The sequence below is a fragment of the Merops nubicus genome, unplaced genomic scaffold, assembly GCF_000691845.1.
Source record: "Merops nubicus isolate BGI_N331 unplaced genomic scaffold, ASM69184v1 scaffold18107, whole genome shotgun sequence".
Taxonomy (NCBI): Eukaryota; Metazoa; Chordata; class Aves; order Coraciiformes; family Meropidae; genus Merops; species Merops nubicus.
Genome location: NW_008619777.1, coordinates 25095 through 50965, shown reverse-complemented (window position 1 = coordinate 50965; position 25871 = coordinate 25095). Strand labels below are relative to the sequence as shown.

Genomic DNA, 25871 nt, shown 5'->3' with positions numbered 1-25871 from the left:
GTGGGCGAGCACACGATGTCGATCATGGAAGGCGGCAGCACGGGGATGTAGGTGTGCTGCCAGGTGAAGGGGTACAGCAGGGCCACTGTGGCGTGGCAACACTTGGAGAGAGTGCTGGAAGATAAAACACAATCAAGGGCAATGGCTGGTCAGTCAGGAGATGAGTGGGGCTTCTTAGAGATCAGGGCTCTTTCAGTGGCCCCCTGACTGATTTCTGTAATGACTAGGGGCTTTCCAGACTTCTAACCCTGTTTCTCAACTTCAGGATCAACGACTTGAGGTAGCAGCCCAGGTTATAAAGGATGATCCTGGCCCACGAGCAAGTGACAAGAGACAGGTCCCACTGAATCCAGCACCTGCTACTCCAGTGCCCTGATGGGAAGTATCAGACAGAAGTGAGGTCTTCCATGCACTGCCTTTTGCTAGAGAAATGAGTTTGTTCTCCCACAGCATGCCTCTGTGGCTGTTCCCATGGGAAAGCTGCGGGTCTGACTGCACAGGGGCTATACTGTCCAGCACGGGCAGCACACACTCATGTGGTGCAGAAGAAGGCTCCACCACTACAACAGCTATCTGTTGGGCTGCGCCATGGCCCACTTACTTGCTGGCCATACTCTTGGCCTTGTCAGTGCAGCTGGATGGCCTGTTTGGAGTCCCTGGCCAAGCACTGGGCACAACCTACAGCCACAAGGTCCCCAGGTGTCCCTGCAGGCTATTCCAGCCACGGTCCACCTCTGCCCCTTGGCTTGCTACATCTGCAGCATATATGCTTTGCCTTTGGGCAACCCTCAGGCAGGAGCCAATGCCATGCTTTTCTATTGGTCTCAATCATGCTGACAGCTTCTAGCAGCCATGCCAGAGCACGGGGGAAGGAGGAAGGCAGTGTTCTCCAGCTGGAGGCTATTGGGGCACCCCACAGCCTGTGAAGCCTGGCAAGGATACTCAGAACCACAGCAGAGTGAAATCCCAGGAGGGGAGCACATGGCCAGCCTCTGTAGGAAGCTGCCCGTGGGTCACGGGACCGCAGCCTTCCTTCTTCCTCCTTCACATGCCACCAGCAGCTCGGCTGCAAGCGCCTTTGCTGACAGCTTCCAAGAGGGTCTGTCCAGAAACCCCATCGGTTTTCTGGCAGGAGAGAGGCAGGGTCTGCAGTCAGCCACAGCAGAGCTCGCTGCAGGGCACCCATTACTCATCCATTCTGGGTCTGGAAGCATTTGTATGCATCGGGAGGGAGGCTCGCCACTATAAGCCCTGTATATAACGTCATTTTGTTTTACTAGCATCCAGCTCTCAAAAGGCTGGAGGAGGGGAGGGGGGCTGGTGCGGCCGGGAAGAGTCACGTCGCCAAGGAAGGACACCCAGCTGGCTTCTGTTAAACTCCACAGGGGAATCTACACTCAGCAACCCGGATCTGGCAGTTTGTTGCTGACTTCAGAGGGAAGGTGTTTGATGGGTGTGGACTAGAGCTCCCACTGCACAGTAAAGCCTGCTTCCCTGCCCCCCTCTCTCCAGCGAAGTTTGGTGGACTTGATCGCTGTGCTGCAGTAAGGCTGACACATGCTGAGCAGAGTGGCGTGGCTGGGGTACAGCCAGCTGGCTTTCATCAGATCAGCTCAGTTTAGCAGAACACTATTGTTGGTGCTGGGACATCAGTGTGGCCATATGAAGTAATTAGGCAGCACACATGATTAAACATATGATGCATCTGGAGACAAGTAAATCCCAGGGGAGAGGCTGGAATGTGCTTAATGTGAGAACTTTATCTAGGACTGCAACAGGTAGAGCCTGGAAGGGATGCCTGGCATGTGTGGCAGAGAAAGTCTCTTCGCAAGATGGGGACAGTTTACTGTCCCCAAAGGCTTGTCTTTTCCTAAGGGGATACTCTATAAAAGCAGAGGACCCTCAAAGGCTGTGTCACAGACCGACAGCTTCAAGCCTTTAGACGGGAAAAAAACCCTCCGTTCCACATCCTTGTTTAGGAAGGTCTTGCAGTATCCTGCTCCTTCTCCACATTCACTCCTGCTGCCTGCCCCTCTGTCACTGCTCTCAAGCTGTGCCTGCCCTCGCCAGCAAGCCCACGTCTTGCTGTGTCTACCACACAGGAAAGGTAGATAATGAACTTGAAAGAAACAAAATTCAAATAATAAAAAACCACAGAGCTAGTAACAAACAGAAACATTCACCAAAAAAAAAAAGAAAACAACCCAACCAGGAGAAAATGTGGGAACAGTATCAGAGGAGATTATTTTTCTTGTATTTTTCATACAAGCTAATCTTGAAAGGAACTGCAACAAAAGTCGAAGTACCATCTTAGAAGTGTGCTCCAAGTTAATGAGATCCTTTAAAAACTGCCTCCTTCAAGGCTGAGCTACTTGTACATACATGCATGTCAGCCACGTTAGAAGAGGCAAAAGAAGGGGCTTCTCTTCCCCTCCATTACTGCAGAGCAGATTGTCCCCTCTACAATTTCTGACTGACAATAGCCCCAGAAATAACAGCTGAAAGGACACCTCCTTCCAGCACTTGTCCGCAGCACTGTGACATTACTCTTGGCCCACCACCATGGGACTTCCTCTTCTTTGAGGAGAGGTTGAATGTGGAAGTGTTAGAAGTTTCACCTTTGTCACAAATCCTCGATACTGAGGGCACATACAACTTTCCTGCCTAAAGGTGGGAGCTGACTTTACAGGCAGCACTTGAAAACCAATAGAAAAGATCTCTGTCATTCCAGGTAGCTCCACAGAGGAACAGTGAGCAGCTGAAGTACATGGTTATTTATGGCACGGTGAGATATTACAGCATGCTGTCTCCTACTATATTTGTGGTGGCTTGTTCCACCCTCACCCCTGCTCTCAAGTCCCAGTGAGTACACACGGTACGTTGAGAGATTAAGTGGGAGGAAAGATGGCTGAAGTCCAGTTAGTGGAAGTCACAGACTGTGACTGTGACTTACAACGAGCTATGCAAGTCTGAAATTGCGTGCACCAAGCAGTGGGAAGTAAGGATAGCTTCCCCTTCCACCCTTCCATCTGGGAATGCCTCATCACCTCCGGAATGAATCCTGATGATCTCTGCTCTGAAACGCTTCTCACAGGGGAGGCAACACTGACGCATCTCTACCACAGGCAATTCAGTCAGGCTTGCTCTGCAGATAGTCTCAGGGATTTGCAGTTTGCCAGGAGCCCAGCAGAACCTCAGTCCTTTGGAATGACTCAAGCCTAAGCTCCCTTCTCTTGCATATGGCCCTGAAACAAGCACTAAGGGACTGCTGGTTCACACCACAGCTACTGAGCCTTGCAAAAGAATCCAGTACAATAATTTCCTTTTATGCTGTCTGTGTGACCCTGTGCTCCTCAGCCAGCAGTCATGGGAGGACTGCCCAAACCGCACCACAGCTGTAATGCAGCAGGTACTCATCCATGCAGAACCATGCCATGGCCACTGAAGTTCCAGGCACTGGTCAAGCTGGATGCCTCTTTCTATGAGATGTGCACAGGATCAACCACAGTTGATGCACAGAACACAACCAGAACAGTTTAATGTGCTTTCAAAGCACCAATTACATCAGCATTGGCCAGCCCTTTGAGGCCTCCTATACCAGACAGGGAGCCAGTGCCTTTGGGTACTTAGAGTCAAGGTCCCTAGCAAAATCCCAAATATCCCAGGCAGCACCCACCATAACCAAGACGACAATGGCCGCCATTGGAATAATACTGACCCAGGATGCTGTGTTTTGCTTGGTACACTCCAGATGCCACCAGGAATGAAGAAATCTACCCAATGTGATTGCAGCATGGTCTAGGGAGTGCCATGCACTACCCTCAGGTCACACAAGTTCAATACCAAGTGCTCAAATAGGACACAGACAGCACATTTTAAGGCTTCTGGTTTCAACAGTAATCCTTAAAATACTGTAGGTCTTTTAAGTACCCTTTCAAGATCCTGAGCACATTTTCATGGGTTCATTCAGCCTCCTGTAGGGAACATGATTGAGCTCTATGGCCAATGTCACTTGCACAGGAGCTATAGACTGACAAACAGAACTCTCTGGCCAAGTGCTGCCTTGGTCAGAGAAATAATACTGCAGCAATTTGTGACATTTGCTTGCTTGAACAACAAGCCTTCATACCACAAAGTAGTCTATGCAAAATCCTACCACACAGCACCTTATGAAGCTGCTGCTTCTTGGTAGCCACCTTGAACACAGGTGGTCGATAAAGAATCTGAATACAACAGCTGCAACTACATAGCAACTCTTCCTCTCCTGGGAAAACTTGCTCCAAGACTAGCTTGACTGGCTCCACAAAGACACCCTGACAGCTTACAGCAGCTTCTAAGGAAGGACAGTGGTTGCTCAGCTTGGTTGCTTTCCTCCTAAACTTTAGACTGACTGCAGGGTTTCCATCTTTCTGCTCCAAAGGAAAGCACCTATCCTAAAAAGCTCCTCAAGCTGAGTCCCTCTTTGGGTTTAGGATACCTCATGATTTCTAAAACCCACTATTGAATCAATCAGCCTTTTGGAGTTTAATGCCAGGAAGCCCTTTGCTCCCTGCACTAACCAAACTGCTGAAAATATGCTGGCATTTGGCAATTTAAGATGGCTTGATTGTGTGTTGTTCCTTTTTTCTTTTTTTTTTTTATAAGCTCTGCTACAGTAGCATTCATTTTTCAAACACCTTCAGATTTCTGACGCTGTCACATCTGGCTTTAGCTCTGACGGATCGCAGATCTGGTTGACAACGTTTAACAGGCGCAGGAGCTCCCAAAGGTTGCCCCGTGGCTTTGAGCAGCACTGCTGCAAATCCCACCAGGAGGACGCCAAGTTCCACCGGCCGCAGGGACCGTCACTGCCTCCCACCGACGTGGCAGGTTACTGCAGCTGAAGAAGCGAGCGTTACACTCCGAAGAAGCTGCTATTATCTGACATCCAAACTTCATCCCTGGGTTTCTTCTTATCCCTACTCACAATACAAAAAGGAGCAACCTGGGAGGCTGGGATTCGCAGTGCCAGATTTGTTTCTGGAGCACATGGAAAAGGCTTCTTTTGGATTAATGACCTCTTACTGGGGATGACCACATTTAAAGTGTCTACCCTATTCTTTCAGATCTGCCTTTGATAACAATGACCACTTTGTGTTGTTGACACAGCTGTGGTTTCTGGCAGGGACAGAGGCAATTGCTCAAGTTGGTCAGATCCACAACAGGCTTTTGTGGTGATCTGGAAAAAGGGTGCCTTGATTTTAAGCCTTTAAAAAGCTTATTTATTTAAAAAGCACTCTGAATCAAACACAGCTCCTGCTCAGGTCAGTAAAAACAGTCCAGCTCTAGGTATCTTGTGAAATCAGGCCATTTTATCTGGAAGATGCCTTCTAAAAGGTTGGTCTGCAGTGCCTTGAACTGCATGCCAGGCAGCATCACTTGGAAACAAAAGCAGCTCTTGTGTTGCAGTGCCTAACCTGTGCCATGGCCTCCACCACCCCAGGACTAAAGTTTATAGTGCAGGACTGAACAAGAGCTAGGGAAGGCTGCACAGACCAACATAGTTTTAACAAAGTCATTTCCCTGGGTTGCGAGGCAGTGTATACTCCAGTTTCCATAGCGATGGGAGGAACCAACCCTCCCAGAAACTAATAAACCAAATTCTTTCCTTTTCCGCTGCCAGGCTTTGGATTGACAGGTTTTTGAAAAACACTGTGCTCATTCTAAAGATGGAAAAGATCAAGTATTTCACTTGTTGTACACTTGTTAGATGCATTTTTTGGCTCAACATGAAAACATTTCACAGTTCACACAGTACTTGGCAAGACACCTTTCAGCTTTCTTTTCCCACAGACTGACTTTATAGCAATTAAAAGATGCAAATAAATTGCATACATCATTTTCTCTGTCATTCACACCCAGACACACCTTTACACACCTGTACAGATAGTTATTGATAGTGCCCATGTGAAGAACTGCAAAGGTGGATAAGTGTAATTTATCATGCATCTTTCACCATGTCACCTGCACTCTCCCTGTTAATCCATCTCAGCTGGACTATTTCTAGCATTCCTAACCTCTGAGCAGTTTCCAACAGCTGCTTTTATAGTTTTGTTGTTTTTTTTTTTTCTTTTCTTAAGCTACTGCCAGAATGTGTTTCTTTTCTTTCCTCCAAAACTGACATTTTCACCCCAGAAGTAAATACTACTTAATATTCATTGAGTTCAGTATGTTCCTTTCCCAGAAAAAGTATCTCATTTGGACAGAAGATCCCGTACCTACAATACTATCAGCTTTCAAAACATGGCATTGCCACCAACAAGTAGAAGACACAGTTTACCTTATGAAAGGCTCACCAATCCAGTGCACTCAGGTCACTGACCTGGATGAAAATACAATAGTTTACTTAATTTTGAGGGTTATTCTTCATTTGAACCTTAGCCCTGTGGCCTAACAGACACTGGGTCTTTAAAACATGGGAATTCTGTTCTTTTTTCTTTATTTTCTTTTCCTTCAGAAGAAAGCCGTTTATGGTCTATTTAGAGAATCTAGAAACTGTGTTTCTATAAGCTCTCTCCCATTCTGTTGCACAGGCCTGGGCAGCTGGACTCATTCCTAAGAACCCTGGATATACTGGCAAAAGATATAGGAAAAAAAAAAAAACACCAAAACACCATAACCCATGGAAGTGCTTTGACTTAGAGATACTCTGTAACACACCCCATGCTCAGAAAACAGGGTGATGTGCTGTCATATAAAGTCGTGATAGGAAAAGAGCTGGTAAATAAAGGTTCATTCTAAATTGACACCTTAACAAAACCAACCAAACAAACTAACAACAAACCACAAAGAAGTTCCCTACCATTTATTCCTACCACCCAGCCCTCCTGTAGAGATTACTGTGTGATCTGTGCCCTTAACAAATTTTCTCACAATGTAAAATTTGTCCTACAGAGGAGAAAAACCTTTGAAACAAAGCCTGTCATCATAAATTATCACCTAAATCTTATATGCTACGTAGAAATACAGTGTTAGGATGAATTCTGTCATTTCAATGCAAATCTGAACATTCTGCATGAAACGTGTGGATCTGGTATCCAGAATAGTGAATATCTACATGTATAATGTATCAGAGATTATAAAGAGGCAATTCTTCCCCGCTCTGATCCAAGGCAGCTGCCAAAACCTGCAAGCAGCCGGTGCTGCCTGGATGCTACAGCCTCCTTCTCTCCAGCCTTCCTGTGCCTGCGGACAGCTGCCCGAGCCCTGCCCGCAGGGCGCCCCGAGTCCCTGCACGACGAATCCTTCCCTTCACCTCCCCGCAGGAGGGGCCTCCCCGTTCTTTGCCCCAGCGCTCAGTCCCGGAGCTGCAGCCTGCTGCCTGGAAGTTGTGAAAACACACAGCTCAGGGGCACTGTACACTCCTGAAACCTGAGCATGCTCCTAAGTGTCATTACTCATCCAGGCAGCTTTTCTTTCCCCATCCTTGGTGAACTCTCCTCCCTGAATCCTCAAGTGCTTCAAGGGCTGGAGAGCTGCCAACCACCAGCTGCACAAGATCTTAAAGAAACTTGGGCCCATTTTCATAATTTAGGAGAGCAAACAATTTATTTTTTTTTTAAAAAAACTGAGCAGATTCAAAATAGAAGGGGGAAGTCATCTGTCTCATTCCCCTTCATCGCATCCTTTATTTTCATCCCCCACAAGAAAAAAGTCTTTAGAAACCACTATTAAAATACAAGCTGAAGATCTAAGATTTTGTGACATCAGGGACCCAGAAGGGACAAGTGAACTCTGCCCAAAGCTTGATCCCTGGAAATTCCAGCAGAGCTCAGTGGGAAACACTGCAGCATCATACAGCAAAAGGAAAGGTTTTGCTTCCCTAGCACTGGGGATCTGCTCTGAAACAGTCTGGAGGAAAAGGAATTTTGGTTCTCCTCGGGGAAGTGAGGCAGCATGCTTTCTGCAAGCTGCAAAGGCAAAACATGGTGCACAGCCTGAGTTCCCCACTCCTGGGAAGTACAACCCTACTCACACCAGATATGAAGCTGGAAAAGAGCAGAGAAGAAGAAAAAGAACAAAGCAGAGACCATCAGTTGCTTCAGTCCTCTCAGCCCCCCTCCCTCAGCAGCATTTTGCCCAAGGACACACGAGCGGGTACCTGAGCTTGTCTGCAATAAAGATCACCCTCCTCTCCAGCAGCAGGGAGGCAAAGACTCTGCTCAGGTGCCGCACGCTGAGGGATGTGAACAAGGACTCAAAATCAACATGCTCAAGCCTGGAGTCAAGAGGCCGCCGCAGCTCAATGACCTGTTGGAAGAGAAAGAGACCACAGGTTAGCTCTTGCTGTCCATACTGTGGCAACCAAAGACCCAACAGTGATTTTCACAGCTAACAAGCCTTGCTGACTGTGCTCGCAAACACCGCAGAGCATTAAGTCCTCAAACAGTCTTTCCAAAGACCTCGCACAAATCCTTCTTCCAGAAGAAGACAATCCAGAGTTCAGTCCAATGGGCACAGTGTGACACCAACCACAAATTCCTCCCACTGGACTGAGGACTGGGAGCTCTTCCTAAGGAGGAAAACTAGTTTGATTGCAGCTAGGAGTGGCTTCATGTGTGTCTGGCATTCGAGCAGCAGACTGGCATGGAGCCCTTCAAATTTGCACTCTTATTTTTATGCCTGCGATGTATTCTTTTTTTTGCTGCAAGAATCTGGATGCCTAACCTGCTGACTAAAATTTTTTTAGAACAGTTACAAAAAAAAGCAACCTGTGGGCATTTTCCTTTGTTCATATCCACTTAAATAACTCCTGTCACAACTCCTTAGCACTTCATACTACTGATCTTAGACAGATGCTCATCTAAGTTATTCTTGAAAGCCTCCAACACTGATCTGTAAATCCCACAAGAAAATTACTCTAGTTCTGAACTACCCTGACCAACACCAAGCCTGCAGCTGAAACATCTCAGTGGTAAATTAATTCAACTGCTTGTTGTCTTACTCTCAATAAACACTCAGCAATTGGTCATCCTTCCTTCTGTAGGAAACTTCTTGTATATTGGAAGGTTATTGCTACGTGTCCTCTTTTGTCTTTTGTTTTCTATATTAAGCAAACAATTTTCTCAAGCTTTGCCTGTATTTTCTATATGACAATAAATGAAACTGCTCTTCTGAGGCTTTTTCCTAGTGCTTGCATTTTTTTTTTTTTTAAATTATATTCTAAATAAATTTCGGCCAATGTTGGAAAGCAGAAAAGATTGCTTTTTCTATTAGTCAACCCTTCACTTTCTTCCACAACGTGGGAGCATGTCTAAGAAACACCATACTCTTACTTCTGCCCACTCTATGGCCCACTGTACCACCATATCCTTTTCTGAAGTATTGTTGCTCACTCAGTTACTTCCATGTTGTATCATGCTACTCATTTCTTCTTCCCAGCGTTTTGCTCTTGTCCATATTGAATTTCAGACCAAACCCTCAATTTAGCAAGCTCATTTTGAATTTTAATCCCTTACGCTTTTAAGTGCCTGCAACCCACCGTGATGCTGTCATCTATCTACTGTGCAAATGTGGGGTTTATACCCTCAGCTAGATAATTAATGAACATAAAAATCCTAGAAAGAAAATAGTCAAAACATTATCACAGCCTGACAACACACCACTGGGGCTCTACTCTCCAATGTATGTGGAATGTATGTGGATTTTTAACCAGCTATGCACATGCTCTGCAGTAATTTAATTTAGTTTGGACCCTTTTCAAATTGGTTGAGGTCACCATGTAGTGCTATGCTGAAAGTCCTCAGATACAAGCTCTATCCCTCACTTTCCTCTCTCTCGTGTTCAAGGTGTATCATGCCAAACAAAATCATGTTCAGTTTGATGCCCTCCACCCGGCCACAGTCCTTCAGTACTATCCCCAAAAGCTCTGCACTTTTAAAACCCTCCCATTGTCTTCACACCACACTGTGAGAGATGCAACATGTACCCTCACCTCCATGCTGTGAAAATGCATCCTGAAAGGCTGCAACACTCCCCTGGTGTGGTTTGGGGTATTTTTTGACCAGAACGCCATGCACTGTCCCACACAAACAGTGTTTTGCATTAAGGGTGCTGGAGCACATGCTGTGAATCCTGTCTTCAGGAAAATAAATGTGGGGGGCCTTGTGCACATCCAAGGTCACATGCTATGCAGAATGAGGTCCAGCAATCTGTGCCACTTGGCCTCAAAGTCAATGCCCCATTTCACAGCTAATACAGCCTCAGCTTCGTCTTTACCACGTTTTCCTTTTGATGGCCACTGAAAAGTCTCCATGCCATCCCCTCTGGGTCCCTTATTTTACTCCTTAGCTTCCTGCACCCCACAGCTGCCAGACAATCTGTCCTTGAAGATCTCCAGTGATGTGTCACAGACCATGCTTCCAGTCATCAGTCCTGCGCCGTTTGCTGGCCTAAGTCTCCCTCTCTCTGGAGTTGTGTCTTTACCTCTGTTCCTGAGCCTGGCAAGAAGTTTTTGACTGTAATCGTCCGGCCCAAAGCTGGAAAAGGTGCCTCCATGACACTTCTCATGAGAGGCTGCACCAAGGCAGGGGAAATGCCCCGTCTCTTCTCAACCTCATCCAAGATCTGCAATAAAGTCATGAAGAAAAAAAACATACATACATGTGGAGGTAAAATCAGGAATGAAGTGCACCAGCATCCATGGTCTTTCCTTAACCCAGCAGTGACACAGAGCCTTGAATCATAAGGAATAAGGTAAAAGGTTCAATTTAAGACCCTTAACTTCCTTCAGTAAGAGACACTCGCCTCCAATGAGGTCACTGAAAAGTTATAATTTGCAAACTCCCCACCACCCTCGGAGTCAGGGCTCCACCTTTTAATCTCTCAGTGCTTGTGTTCTGGAAGTTCTGCTGAAGGAAGAAGGCAACAGCTGACAATCTAGTTCTCCTTTTAACCCTATTTGTTTTGGAATTAGCATGTGGTTGCCTTGCCAGCACAATTTCAGGCCCCTTCTTCAGCCATTGGCTTCCTTGATCCCCATTCTTCATTTTGAAGTCCCTCTTGGCCTACCGCACAAGTTCTCTCTCTCCCTCCTCACCTTAGAGAAGAGATTGAAGCATCCAAGGCGACTCACAATGCAGTAAACTTCTGGGAGGCGCTTCCCTTTCCCACTGGGCTTTCAAGACAAACACAAATACACACACAAAAAATACCAAGAAAACGTCAAGAGTTACAACTACTGCAAAGCTAAGAGTGACTGGTCTCAGTTCTGCAGCTTGCTGGCTGGCTCAGGAACTGGCAGGCAGTATGCTGCTGATGACAGTGGCTCAAGTCTTGCTCGAACCCTGGTGTACTAGAATCAGTGGGAAGAAATGGACGCATGCACAATATGATCCCTGCTTTCTTAAGTCAAATGACTAAGGCAGGGCAGACTGCTCTACAGAGACAGCTCTGAGCCTACAGGACAAGCACAGGTTCAGACAACTGCTTAGTAGCTATCTAAACCTATGGGAGACAAACCTGTCTTCAGCTTAGCCCATGGTCCTAGCATTAAGCACTGGTGTCAGGACAAGGTAAAAGAGCAATGCCTGGAGCAGAGGATGGTACTCACAGAGGGATTTGGGCACTTAGAAGAGCAGCAGAAAGCACAGCTGCTCTGCTGCTGCTCTTCCTTTCCACGCTGCAAGAGAAGCAGCAGCTTTGCACTTTCCAGAACGGGTGCCATTAACACCAACCCCACAGAAGGCTGCATCTCTAGGAAAAGAACAAATCCAGGGATAGTTACCAGCAGCCTCCTACAGTATCCAAACCGTCTGCTTCCATCTTCCCCCGTCAGGACAAACGAGAACGTCTCACTGCAGAAAGAGAAACCAAACTGAAAAGATACTCATCACACATGCTAAAAGCCTCTGTGTCCTGGTTCCGTGTAAAAAAAGGGGTTCAGGGCAGGACCCACACGGAACAGAACTATGTACTCACCTCTCCCCCCCTGAGAGAGAGAGAGAGAGAGAGACAGAGACACTTTGGAAAAAAAAATGAAGTATATTGTTTAACAAGGAACAGAAAACAAAAAAGGGAGGTAAGGAAAATAATATATACAAAGATTAGGGGAAAAATACAAAAAAAACATATACAAACCCCTCAGAAATGGTTCCAGGGTCCCATGGAGTGAAAGGACAACTTCCCTCTCCGAGCTCCAAGGCAGGAGTGAAATTAGAACCCACTCCCTGCCTCTTATCAGAGTGTGTGTGGGAAGGGGAGGGAATACAATGGTTCACCCCCACCCGGGGTCCTCCTAGTTGCTGGAAGGTCACGCCCCCATTCCAAGCCTCAAACCACAACACTCTGATATACGAACCAAACAAACCCACAATATTTTTGCATTTTCAATACACGCCTCTCAGGGCTCTGCCCAGTTTTCTACAATAGCAGCTCTCATATTTAATTAGCTTGCTATACAAATCTGTTTCTCGTGAATCAGGATACGAAGTACGGTACTGACCTGGCAAACTGATGGATGGGGGCCCAGTCCTTTGCATCAGGGAAGCAAAACTGGGGAATAGCTTTCAACTGATCTTCTGCCTCGCGCATGAATTTGAACGAGCGCTCAAGCTAGCAGAACAGAGAGAAGGAATGTTTCCAATTAGTCATGTGGGGATGGAATGACTTCAAATATTTTTCCTGTGACAAATGAAGAGGTGATGACAGAGGCTAAGCTTCTGCCTGGAAGATATTAAAATTTCTGTGATTCTCGCTCACCTATCTTTAGATATCTTAAAGTAACTCTGTGCCCTTAACTCCACCAAGCCCTGCATCTGCAGCACCTGCCCCTGTTCTATTGTGCCTCTAATCTGGGATACATCTTCCAGCAAGCAGCAAGAAAACTGAAGTTGGAGGGGCGCTCTGTAAACCCCACTTACAAACATGCCGCCACGCTCGCTCTGTGTTTCTCCTATTCCTCATTCCCTGTTTTGAGCTAAACTATTAGTGAAAGCTGCACCTTCCCTTTAAGAACAAATGTCTTCTCCCAAGTGTCAGTTTTCTTTAAAGAGAAAAGGGAGAGAGAGGGAATAGCTACATAGAAGCCATAGCCAAGGGCAGCAAAAGAGCTAAATCAGCTGTTCTTTCAACAGTGGTGAATGCCATGACAGTTCTTGGAGGGGTGACAGCAGCCCCTGCATCTTCAGTCTAACTGAGCACTGCTACAGCCAAAGAGCACCCTGCTTGAGCTGCGGCTTCCCCCGCCGCGCAAGCGCCCCACGCAGCCCAGGGCTGCTCAGCCAGCCCCCCCAGCACCCCACCTTCAGCGGGAACTGCTGTGTGACCTCCGGCACGTAGGCAGCCCCGGCCTGCTTCTTGTGCAACGACACCACCACAAAGTACTCGAAGAGCTGCCTCTCCTGGTACTCAATCAAGTCCCGTTCCAAGGTTTGGTACCGCGGGGTTTGCTTCAGGCGGGATTTCACATACACCAGGCGCTGGCTGTGAGCTGCAATGAAAAAGATTAGAGACTGTGACACTGCCAAACTCTCTGCACAGAGCACCAACAGGGCTTTGCAGAGTCTTGCGGATGAACTTGAAACCACCTCACTGCATTTACTTTGTCAGTGGCTGAGTAAGAGGTGGGAAACATTTGGAAAATGCACTGTAAATATTGACAGAGATGGGAGGTAATCTCATGAGTGCCATCAACCTGAAGAGCAGCAGAAGGATTCCATGGATAGCTTTTATAGCTGAAGACAACCCAAACTGAGATCCGTATGGGAGATGGTGTAACAGACACTGTTTGGGCATTCATCCTAGCATCTTCCAAAGCCAGTACAGTTAGGTGACTGATCAGCTTTGTTCAGAGGAGGCTGTGGGTAGTCATCCCTGTGGTTTTAAAGACCACCACTTAGGTCAGGCGAGAGCTCCACTAGCTGAATAACGCTGGGGACTCCCAGCTTCAGTAACACAGGCTGGGCTGTAGGCCAACGACAAAAAAAAAAGGTGAAAAGAGGTGCAAATGAAAAAGCCTGGCTCATGCCACTCCTTTCTGTGCCTAAAACTAATCGCTCAGGACTATGTTTCTACAAGTTCACCCAGGACAATGGGAAAACAAGAAAAACTGCCAAGCAAGCTGTAACTGCAACACACAAGAGCTGTGGGACAATAAACATTTCAGCATGGAAAGTAATGAAAAGCTGCCTGCTGAGAAGAGACCAGATGAGATTCCCAAAGACCACCCCCCTGCTTTGTTTTACAGTCACATCCCAAATTAAATCTCCATAACGTCTCCTTTACCCCTACTACAAAAGAAAGAATTAAATACAAGCAGAGACTACAGCACATCCTCCTAACTGTGCTTTTTGCAAATATGGGAGGCAACACCACGTTTTGACAGAAACAACCACCACAGATACTGCAGGAACTCCAAATACATAAGATGTCTGCTTGGGAAGCAAGGCTTCCTGAGAGATGGTGTATACTTCAGGACAGCCATTTGACTTTTTGCCTGGTAAAGCTGTACCACTTATGGACTATTCCAGACAATATAATTTAAAGCAAACTTGAGGTGCTTTTTAAGTGAGAGTGTTGCAATCCCAAGATAGTTAAAGCCCTGGGAAGATGGCTTAGATGCCTTTCTCTCATCACCTATTATGCTATTTGCTCTAAGGCTGTAATTTTTCAAAAGTTTTCAGAAGTGGTTTCTGTTTTACCAAGGACTTCAAATGCAGCAATGTCGCAGCAATGCTGAGCACTTGCTCAAGCTCTTTACTGTTTATATGCTGTGCAACCTCCTAAAGATACTAGGATTGTACTGCTATCATCATGGCAGAGTCTGTCTTTGGGCATTTCTCCTTCCAGCACTTACGGCTCTGACATGCAGTCCAGCAGCTGCTGCCTGGTGACTTACTGTGTCTCAGGTGCCGTACAGTGACCTGCTAAGGAGAGGTAACTGGCTGGTGGGTTTGGTCTGTTAAGTAAAACACAGAAAATTGAAAGTCCCGATAAAAGAGACTTGCTAAATCACCTCACTTTCCTATGTCACAAGTTCAACTAGGCATAAAGCAAACCAGAGGTGTAGTTAGAGTAAACAGCAAGTTCCAGAGCTCCTGTTCACACTTCTGTGGACTTGCACAGTCACTCAGATCCAGGTATGGATTTGGATGTTGTTCAGAGCCCAGTGCTGTTAGATTTGAGGTAACTTCACATGATCTCCATCTTCCCTTCTACATGCAGTTCCTAGCTGCAGTTACACAGATGTTACAGAGAAACACAAGATTACGCACATGATTGGCTATGGTGACCAGTAACAGACAAGTGTTTAAGTCTTCTTGGCCACATCTACACTGACTTTCTCAGTTACATCTGAACATGGACCATATTTCACAACATCAAGCTTCAAGACAGTTGTGAATGTTAATTTCTGTGCAATCTGGGTGCAAACCCCCATTCCCTGTCTCCAGCCTAGCCTGAGAACCTGTCAAAGGGTAGGTAAAAGGTTTCCCAACACAGTGGAGAACAAGAGCTTACAGTAGTTCTTGTGTAGGAAGCTGTGCTCACAAGAGGGAACTCAGTCTAAAGTTTCTGTTCTAAAAACCTGAAAGGGCCTTAAGGACAAATACTCCTAGGCACAACGCACTGTGATTGTCACAGAGTGGGAACTGCTGCTTATGCCTGTCTTTTCAGCTTGGGAACTGACCTGAAGGAGTTTCCACCTTGCATTCTACCTCCGACAGGACTTTGAATTTGCCATATAAATTCCCCAAAGATTGTAAAACCACCACCATGTCACAAGGCTGATCACCAGCACAAGAATGTTCTTGAAGAACATTGTGGAGACCAGTATACCATACAGCTCTACTGGAACGAAGCAAGCAATGCAGCACTTTATCCCAACTCAGCCAACGCAGAACAGTTTAATTACCAGTTTAATAAATTTTACCAGTTTAATAAATCATATAGTGTAATCCTTTTCTCCTAGACAGCCACCCTGGCTTGTGTTTTTCTCCTTTAGTGAACATGTAGTTGAGGTTTCTGAACACCCTGTCCCATAGCATACTGCTTCTGTCAGCCTGGTCACACATTTGTGACCATGTACTCAGAAGAACCTCACTGCATTTCCACAGTGCCCAAGCCGTCTCCTAGGAAAGTCAGTGCAAAGAACTTTGATGGGAACTGGAATAGATGTTTTGTTTGGACTTCCAACAGTCCTCTGCTCATAGACTGTATTGAGAGCTTTGTTTCCTCTCTGTGTCCTGAGTGGAAACAAGCTCCTCCCCAAAAAACAGAACACAGGGGATAGATCCTGACCCAGGGTCTCAGAGCAGAGTTTATCAGCAGCCATTTGGTCTCTTCACACATCAGCCTTACCTTTCAGCTTCTCTTCAGTATCACTGTCTGATTCACTGTTTTCATCTGTAACTAGGGAAAAAAAAAAGGGGGAAATGAACTAAATAAAGCCTATTTATAACAGTGAATTTTTTATCACTGTCATGAGAAAGCCAGGTAGGATAACTTCAAGGTGAAGACAGTATAAATCCTAGGGATCTTGTTCTTTTCAAGGTGGCACACACCCACAGACATTTACCTTACCAACCATGGTATCTTCCTGTTCATTCAGGGCATAACAAAACCCCCCAAACAACAAAATCAATTTTGCACAACCAAAAGAGTTGCATGAAGAATAAAACGCCAGAGCAGCATTTTATCCAAGTCTATATAAGCACAACACCAAGGCAGAATACTGATTAGCATGCAGTAGTTGGTGGGACAAGAGGAAAAAACAAGCAAACAAACAAACAAAAAACCTGACAGACTAAAGCAGACTCGAGATCTATATAGTCCAATAGCCTGTTTCTGTCAATGATGCCTTAGATGCTTCAGAGATAGATATAAAAAAAATAATGTAGAGATAAGTCTGGGCTGCTTCCCCTTAAGGTTCATACAAACAAACTCAGCCATCCTGTGGGTGTATATCTTACATAAAATAGGATAAACAGTAACAATTGTGGGAAATAGATAATGTTGGTGGTCACCTTTGCTATAAATTAGGGTGTTTTGAGAAGAATACTATGTTGAAAAGACGTAATTTTAGGTTATGCAGAGATAAGATGTTTAAAAGTAATGGCTCTGAAGTGCCTGAACAATCCTGGCAAGTTGTTAGTTGGCAGTGGGAGGATGAATGTCTCAATCTTGCTATGATGGAGATGGTCCTACAGTCAAGTCCAGAAACCTTGACTCCCGACAGAGGCTATTTGTTTATTGGGATGCTGAAGGAACCAGGACTGTTTCAAAATCTACTATCCTCCACTGGACAGTTCACTAAAGTGACACATTCCCGCAAAATATTTTGATCTCCACAAATCAGTCTCTTCAGACAGAACATTCCTCTCCGAAGCTTCCACCCTCTTCCAGAAATAAACATCAAAAAAGGGGGACATTTTTGGTGCGACCTATAAGGTTATCCCATAAAGCCATGGAATGAAAAGGAAGCAAGAAAACAAAACAAAACAAAGTTCAGTTTTAATAACAGTCTTTTGGGCAGAGGAACAGCCTTTATCTTCCCAAAAGAAAAGGTGGAAGTCCCAAATCAATCTCACTCTGGACGGCAAGAAGCGCCAGAAAATGTCACATAAATCACTCAGCCAGCCTTAACTCTAAGACAAGTCCTCAGAAAGTCTTGGATGTATCATGATTCAGAGTTCCTTTACCTTTCCCTGAATTGCTCTCTGTAGACTGCGACAGTCTCTTGACACGTTTCTTTCCCCTTCGTGCCTCATAAATGGCATTGATTTTCAACACAAGCTGCTCAGCAAACACACAAACAAACAAACAAACAAACAAGGTTATTTTCCTCCCCAGGCAAGAAAGTAAGTTTGAATTTCACTCGAAGTGCTGTTTCCCAGTCCTGGCCATATTGAAACTCTTCACTTGATGGCCCAGAACTGACAATTACCAGCATCACCACGCACAGCACCCGGCACCCACGCTGCAATGGTGTGGCAGGAGCCCTCTGGACCAGCAGCAGTACTGCCATGCTGGTGTGGCAGGAGCCCACGGTAACAAGCCCTAACGAAAGCCTAGGCCTTAACACACTTCCACACCACGTGGTCGTATGACTGTGACAGTGTCCACCTGGGCCTCTCCACACTGTGCTCCATATTCCAGGGAGCACCAGAGGGTCCTTTGGCAACCTCCCCTGGTCTGCAGGTTTGAAAGCAGAAAACTGTCTGGAGGACAACAGCAAATTTCAGTGTCTTCATGCCTTTAACATCTGTTGTGGGATGTGCTGGAAAAGCCTTTGGATCAAACACAGGGGAAACATAACATACAAGGAAACCTGAAGAAATAGAGATTGGTGGGAGCCAATGATGCTGATGTACTTTACGCTACTGGTTTTCTTTCAAAATCCTTTAATCCCTGGCCTGCTGGCTGACCAGGAAAGAGGACAGTTGGGCAGTGTTGGGCATAGCTGGGCTTTGTGGCTCATTCAGGGCTTCCCTGTCCATCCCTGAAGGGGAGTGGAGTTGCAGAAAGACCATGCCATGCTTCCCCAAGCCTCCTTGTCAAAGTCCCAGGCAGGAGCAGCAGGACACAGCCACAGCATTAAGATTTATTCCAAAAAGTCTGAGTTCCCTGCACACATGTCCCAAGAAATCAAGGTAAGACGTGCCCATCACACACTTGGTCAGGGAACTCTGAACCCAAATATTTAAGGGAGAGGCAGGATTTGGAAGTGCAGCCTCCACCCAGCCACCCAGCTCATGTCTCAGGCAGATCTTGCCACTGATGCAGTGAATCTCAGTTCTGAACTTGCTCTGCAAAACTGCCCTGTGGCACTGCTTGGCAAATACACGTTTGTAATCTTCTCTTCAGCTGACACAGAAGTATCTGTGAACACACTGACAGAGCTCAAGCATGTGCACAGATACCTAGGCATACTGGGAAAGAAAAACATAGACCTTGGTAGTCCTTGGCTCATTCCTAAAGGACTGAGATATACAGAGATGACATTCAAAATTCAGGTATGCAAACATGAACACAGATTGGGCAACCAGGAAACAAAGAAGATACACAAACACAACCCTTTTTCCCCAAAGGAAAACTGTGGGTTTAGGGGAAAAAAAATTTAAAAATCACTGCAGACAGCCCCTGGTAGCCTCTGCTTGCCCTGCAAAGATTGGGACAAGAAACTGTGTTTTTGTAACTGTGTTTTTGAAACACTCAACAGACTGCTGCCAAACCTCATTTGGACTGAGTACACTTCCTGTTAGAGCTGAAAGAAAATCAAACTGAAACAGTCACGCTGCATCCAAACATGAAGTAGGAAAAGTTGCTCCAGAAAATGCTCATGACTACAGACAACTCCTTTTGTCACTCAAATGTCAGTATTTTCATTGTTCACCTACAATTACACCCTTGAATTAGAAACAGCCAATGCATGAATCGGACCTAGCAAACAACAATGGATTTGTCAGGAGGGAACAGCAACACAACACACAGACAATTTCAATTTCTGACTGTCCTATCCATTAAGTAAAGAAAGAAATATGACGGGGGTATTTTTTTTCTTAATACTTACTGGGTTTTTTTTCCCCCTCTGACAAACTTCAGTTTCTATCATAAACATTAATTTTTTTTTTTTTGTAGAATTTTCTCTCTCCTGACAATCACGATACTTCACATGGAACAAAAAACCTCCTTCAAAACTTGCAGAGATGTTTGTGAGCCTTATCCTTCAGGCAGAAAGGGGGTTAAATACAAATCAAGTTAACTGCCAAGCCAACAGCTATATTGCAGGGATTCCACATTGTAAACTAAAGAGAATGTCTCACAGTCACATTCCTGCCTGGAAGAAGCCAAGCAAAAGAGAGAAGGTCCTAGAATTACCTTGGGGATCTTCCTTCTCCTCTTGCCATTCTGAGGGTCTCCCAAGGAGAAGAAGGTGTCATCTGGACTGCTGGGGGTTGAGGGAGGGCTGATTTTGGATGGTGACCCTGTCCCATCACGGCTCAGTTTCCGTATGTCTGGCAGTTTGAAACTCCGCCGCTCCGAGTTTTGTCGGAAAAAAATGGGCTTGGAAAGCAACTGGAAATGGAGAAGAAATGAATGAAAACAGCACCTTACACATCTCTGCTTCCTTACTAACACTGCCATGGGGGTAAATCCAGTGGGGCAGCCACAGCACTCAGCTGACAAAACCACCCAACTTCTGAAAACGTGCCGATTTCTGCACACATGAGGCACTCGCCCAGCTGCCGGGCTAGACCAGAACTATCTTTACCAGCAAACCACCCTATATTCATTCCAGACCAGAATGCAATCTCAGGGGTTGGCCAAGAGGCCTTGCTACAGTGTGAAAAAAAATCTCCCAGGACTTGTGTAATTCAGAGGCTGGGACTGTAAACAGGACAAGACTAACCATCCAGCCAACCACAAGCATTTGGGATAAGGAGCAGCTATTGAGGAGGAACAGAGCAGCAGTGACACCAGACAAAACAGCACTGTCAGCATGGTTGTCTTTGGTAGTAGCCAGAATTAAATATTTGAAAGGAGGGTACAAGAAGTGCCATGACAGAAAGCTGCGGCAGCCAGTTTCCTCCTAAGCTCGTTAGCAAATTCAGTGGGAGCACAACGGTAGATACCAGGGCAAAGTTCTTAAGGTCCCTGACCAAAAAAGAGTCAGAGAAGAAGAAAGGTCAGCTCTCAGATAAAGAAAGGCAAACCACTTTTCACTTCTCACCAGAAAGACACTCAATAAGAACTCTTTTTGTCTCCTACAGACCTTCCCAGCAGTTAGGACAAGGTTAAGTCACACATTCTGTGGGCACTGTATCTGTACTGCCAGAGGATGCATCGACGTGGCACTACGTGGTGCGGCGCAGAGGTAGCCACGCGAATCCTGAACAAGCCACCAAAGCACCGTAGCTGAGGCAGCATCACGGTCTGCTTCCATCAACAGACACACTCAGCAGGTACTAGCCAGACCAGTGCAGCCGTTCAGGTTAGCTCAGGTGTCTCTGGATGGTCTGGCAAAAGACGCTCAACTCACAGAAATGCTACCACCCACAGAGAAGACACACATACAAATGAGTCTGGGAAGAGCTTTCACACTGAAGAATCTCATCCTGCACTAGTGATACCCCACTGGCCTCTAGCCTGGCAGGCTCTCCGGTGTTGCAAACCCATTAGTTGCCAAGAGAGCTGCAGCAGTTCATGACTGATGCAGATCACAGCTTTTAGATGTCAAAGCACTGTAGTGGAACATAATTAGTTCTATACAGCTCTTTACTTAGGGTCTCCTGCTGGGAGCCGCATCTCCAGTGAAAGGCATCCCTGTGTATTACTGCAGCCCCCTTGTGAGAGCCCAGGTAGGAGATCAGGGTGCAGAGGTGACTGCAAAGCTCTCTGAAGGAAATCAACTACATGACAACACTCATATATAGAACCTAGTTGCTCTAGACCTAACTAGCAACAAGGAGAATGGATTGAGCACTACAGAACTACTTTCATTTTTAGAGTGTTGAATTATCCAAAGAAACCTCAGTTACTGATTAAGCTGGTTGGAAAAGAACAACAAATCAAGAAATGCTGCATGTCAAACTTCTGAAAACATCAGCTGACAGCTCTAATAGCTGCAGCTTGGAGAGCATGGCAAAACCCTTCAGTCAGGATGTTTAGATCCCTGCTATCCACTCTGAACCCAGCTGTTGGCAGGATGACTTCTGCTGTCACACTTCCCCTGTAGTTCCAGACTTGGACTATATGAACACAGAATAGGAAGCAACCAAAACAGCCTGGGAGGCTGAAAGCAGGCCTGACCTTGGTAAGCCCTGAGCTCCAAGCAAGGTGCAGACCAATGTTTTACCTCTTCTTTCTGTTTTGCTGCCAAGGAGGAAAATGGCACGAGGCTGTGAGCTGTGCTGCTGGTGGGGACACCCTCTTACTATTGGTCCCCTAAGCAGGGGACTGGAGTGGCATTAGTTACCAGCAACCAGCTTCATCAAGGAGAGAAGGAAAGAGGTATCCTAAGGAGGGGGCTGCAGAGGCATCTTGGCACCAGTGCAGGCAGACTGTGTACTGCCCGCTCACACCAAGCCAACATCACTGCAGGGCTTGACTACCCAAGCAATTAAATGATCTCTTTGAGGGCAGGAAGAGTTTTCTTGCACTACAGTAGCAAAAGTTCTTCCCCCTTACCAGGGGAAGGTAGCCTTAGTGTGAAAAACAGTGAAAGCAAATAAATCTTTTGTATAAGGGACTGGTTGGTTTTCTGCTTTGCTAAAGGGCAGTAAATAGCCTCTTATCACACTGTGTTCTGACCAGCGGTAAAAGACAAAAAAGGAAAAAGAACCTCCCACATGATGTAAGTTAAACTGGAAAAATTCCATTTTTTTCCACACAGAACCTGGATTTCACCCAAAAACTTTCTGGAGCAGGAAAGGTGGCCACTCAAATAAAAGTACCTTAGTGGGAGTCCCAGGTACAGAAGAGGTGGGGGATGCTGGGAAGGTCAAGACACATTTCTTCCCCAAACAGCGGCTGTTGGTCTCAATGTCTTCATAAGGGTTTTCCTTCAATGGTGGATCTGCAGTAAAAAGCCACAAGCAAGAGATTTTAAGTGCAGAAAATCCTTGAGGTTTGCCATAAAAATCTGTTTGGGGATCTGCTGGCCTTCTCCCACCTCCCACGTCAGACATAAAGACCTGTTCTCAAGCATTCTTGCAATTGCTTCATTCTCTCCATAGCCCTAGAAGTGCAGCTGCTCGCTGGAAAGTGTCCAAACCCTGACACTGACACATGCTGCCATAGGAACATATCACAGATACTACAGATGGAAAAGACACAGCGAGTCCTCAAGCTCATTTCCTTGTCTTCAGAGGAGCCCTGAAGTTCTCATACACAGCAGTCCAAAATTGTATTTCCTTATTTCCAGTCTTCTGCTTAGAATTATCTTCAAATGAAACCGTGAGCTGCACGCTAGCATAACGGTCCTCTCTCCTCCATTTAAACCCTATGTTTAGAGGGACCTCTGGTCATAATTTAATCAGGGGCTGAAGTGATGCACTGCTCTTGGGCTGACCCTGCAGAAAGATTCGATTCCTTCTCTGAACATGGATGTCTGTCACACAACATGCATCTACCAGTCATGGATGCCTCAGTCTCATATGCCCCACTTTAGAAAGAGGGAAGGATCCACCTCACCTAACCTAGGCCATTCAAAGTCAGGATGCTCTCTCACTCGAGGGGGTGGGGGGCAAAGGGACACCTCTAAAGTAACATTCAGGTGGATCTGAATTCACCAAGGAGGAGAAGGTAAGCACGTGTGACACTGCAAAGCAGGTCTGCATGAATGTTTTGTCAGCAAATGTGCTCCTGTTCTTGAAAGTGTCTTCACTTTCTAATGCCAGTGGCCCACCTCAGTACTGAAAACACACTTCAGCTGTCCCCAAACTGGGTAGACTGAAGTAAAAAGAACAGGCTTGGGTTCTGTTGCCCACTCCATCCTCAAACTGCTCAGCAGGATGTCCAATTAGCCCCAGTGTAGAAGGAAGATGACTGTGTCTCTCTTTTTGACAAACAGATCTTGTCGTCCATCTGCCCAGCACAATTTCCAGTGTTCCAGGTAGGCAACGACAAACAGGTAAAAAGATGGTGCACGAAGGGAATCTGTGTAAGAGAATGGTTCTCCCACCTACAGCTGAATCCCCTCCTGAGTCATACATAGGAATATGGGGTGTATGTGTGTGCTTGCATGCCCTGATGGACACAAACGATCATCTGTGGGTCAGCACTAGTGTCCTGTGGTTGAAGTCTTACATCCCCCTCCATTGGTGTGGTTTTCATATGTTGTTTGTTTTGTGGACTATACCTGCCTGCGGTCTTGCGAAAAACAAAACAGCAGCTTTTTTTGAGTTATCCCTGTCCACTCCTTGTCCTTCAGCTTCCGTGGTAACACCACCAGGACTGCTGGAACCAATTAAAGATCACTGACTCCAGGCAAAGCTTAAACATGCAGCAAGAGAACAAAATCCCATGCCCCATTATTTAACAATTACCCATACATTTGTTTTCTTCTGATCTGTACAACTAAAAGCTGGAAGAGAGAGGAATTTCAGCCTGGTATCTGAGTTGACTGCAAGCTTGGGACATAGGGGTATGCTTGTGTTTGAATGCATGGATTTGCCTGCAGAGTCACTCTGTAATGCTATCTATGTTATTCCAGCTGAGAAGGTGACCCTTACTCAGTGGTTTCTGAGACCTCCCACCATGCCCCAACACAAAAACACCCTAGCAGCTGCTCAGGCACTCCCTGTTCCTTTGGCCTCCCAAGTAAAGAGAAGAAAAAAAGCAAACATGAAGCCTCTAGCTCCGTAAATGAGGCTGACAGCTTCAAAAACGCCAAAAAGGAAAGACTGGCATCACCTTGTCTGGCATCAGCCTCAAAGGAACACAATTCCTTTGAGAGATCTTTCTCATCAAGTATGATGTGATCTTATTTGCAGCAAACTAATGATGCCTGGACTCCTCCAGAGAAAGCACAGCTCCTCTCATGCCAAACAACACAAACCACCTTTGTAGGACTACAGCTGCATGGCGAGAGCTGATGCAGTTATTCTCTTCCTGCTCTACTGAACTCAGCCAAGAGCTTTATGCATCACCAGCCTACAGTCACTGAAACTTAGGGCTTCTTCAGGAGAGATGCTTCTATTCTATGTTCCATAAATGGCCACCTAACTCACAATATTAAAAAAACACTATATAAATAGTGTGTTACAGGAAACAATCTTTAAAATGGCATTGATCTGCCATCAAAGTTAGAGAATGAAATAAAACTCGTTTCCAAAGATTGCTAGACCTATTTTTTTAATTTCAGGGGTACCTGGAGCCATACACAATCCTCTTTCTGAACTGAGGAGCTCACTTCAAGGCTATGTTTTCAGACTGTTTGCATTATCTCAGCAGTGACAAGCTCACCAAAATGGACAGATCAGAGCTGTGAGAAGTAGTCCACAGGACAAAAGGAAGACAGAGGAGAGATGCCAGGAAAAAGTAAAAACTGGTTCCCACATGTCTCAGGTACATCTTTGAAGCTGATGAGTTTTGAAACATCCTGTCCATATTAATTCTAACTTGCCAATAATCTAAATACAAATGTAAAATGTGTCTTGGTTTGTGTCTGGATAACAAACATACTTTAATCAGCACTTCTGGTGAGTGCTTGTTGACTGTGAGCCTTAGTTAGCATTGGCTGTCAAGTCCCTTCCCTGTCCACAGCTCCTACCCAGTATGTTCTGTCCAAAGCTCCTACCCAGGATGTCTTCGTAGACGTTCTCCTCAGATAACGTGCGTGTGAGGGCCAGCTTGGTCTGTGCGTACCAGTCCACCCGGCCGTTCTCAGACGAGGACTGCAGCAAGTCTTCAAACTCATATGACTTCCTGCACCACAAGGGGAGAGGAGAAGGAGCAAAGAGGACAGCAATACAGTTAACCAGAGTTTACAACCAAACCATGGCTAATTCACTTCTCCAACACAGAATCACAGAATTTTTTAGGTTGGAAAAGACCTTTAAGAGCATCGAGTCCAATTGTAAATCTAACACTGCCAAGTCCACCACTAAACCATGTTCCTAAAGTGACACAAATGCCACACAGTTGGCAAAATGAATTACTGAGAACATTTCACAGCCTCATCCCATATAAAGCATGAAAAGTAACACGGAAATCAGTTATTTTCATCAGCCACACAAATAAAGGTATTTCAGGGGTGCCATAGATAATCTGAGTTGTCATGGCAATAGCACGCTGTGAAGATGCAAGTGTTAAGTGGCACATACTGCAACACTGCATTGAACCTTAGGCCACGAGAGGTCCCATTTATATCACAGGTCCCACTCTCAGCAGGA

The 25871-nt window shown here is 45.9% G+C and overlaps 1 protein-coding gene across 1 annotated transcript in view; it reads right to left on the bottom strand.

The window, feature by feature from the left end:
* Positions 1-6: 6 nt before the first annotated feature.
* DENND2A (DENN/MADD domain containing 2A) overlaps positions 7-25871 on the bottom strand; it is a gene marked incomplete at its 3' end in the record, with an annotated part of 29572 nt that continues 3707 nt past the window's right edge. Inside the window, exons 3-14 of the mRNA XM_008943925.1 lie at positions 25277-25404; positions 22431-22552; positions 19855-20052; positions 17676-17769; positions 16336-16386; positions 13281-13468; positions 12482-12591; positions 11765-11834; positions 11078-11155; positions 10465-10605; positions 8141-8289; positions 7-114 (exon numbers count right to left, since the gene is read on the bottom strand). Coding sequence (XP_008942173.1) covers positions 7-114; positions 8141-8289; positions 10465-10605; positions 11078-11155; positions 11765-11834; positions 12482-12591; positions 13281-13468; positions 16336-16386; positions 17676-17769; positions 19855-20052; positions 22431-22552; positions 25277-25404 — 1437 coding nt within the window. The remainder of the gene's footprint in view (positions 115-8140; positions 8290-10464; positions 10606-11077; positions 11156-11764; positions 11835-12481; positions 12592-13280; positions 13469-16335; positions 16387-17675; positions 17770-19854; positions 20053-22430; positions 22553-25276; positions 25405-25871) is intronic.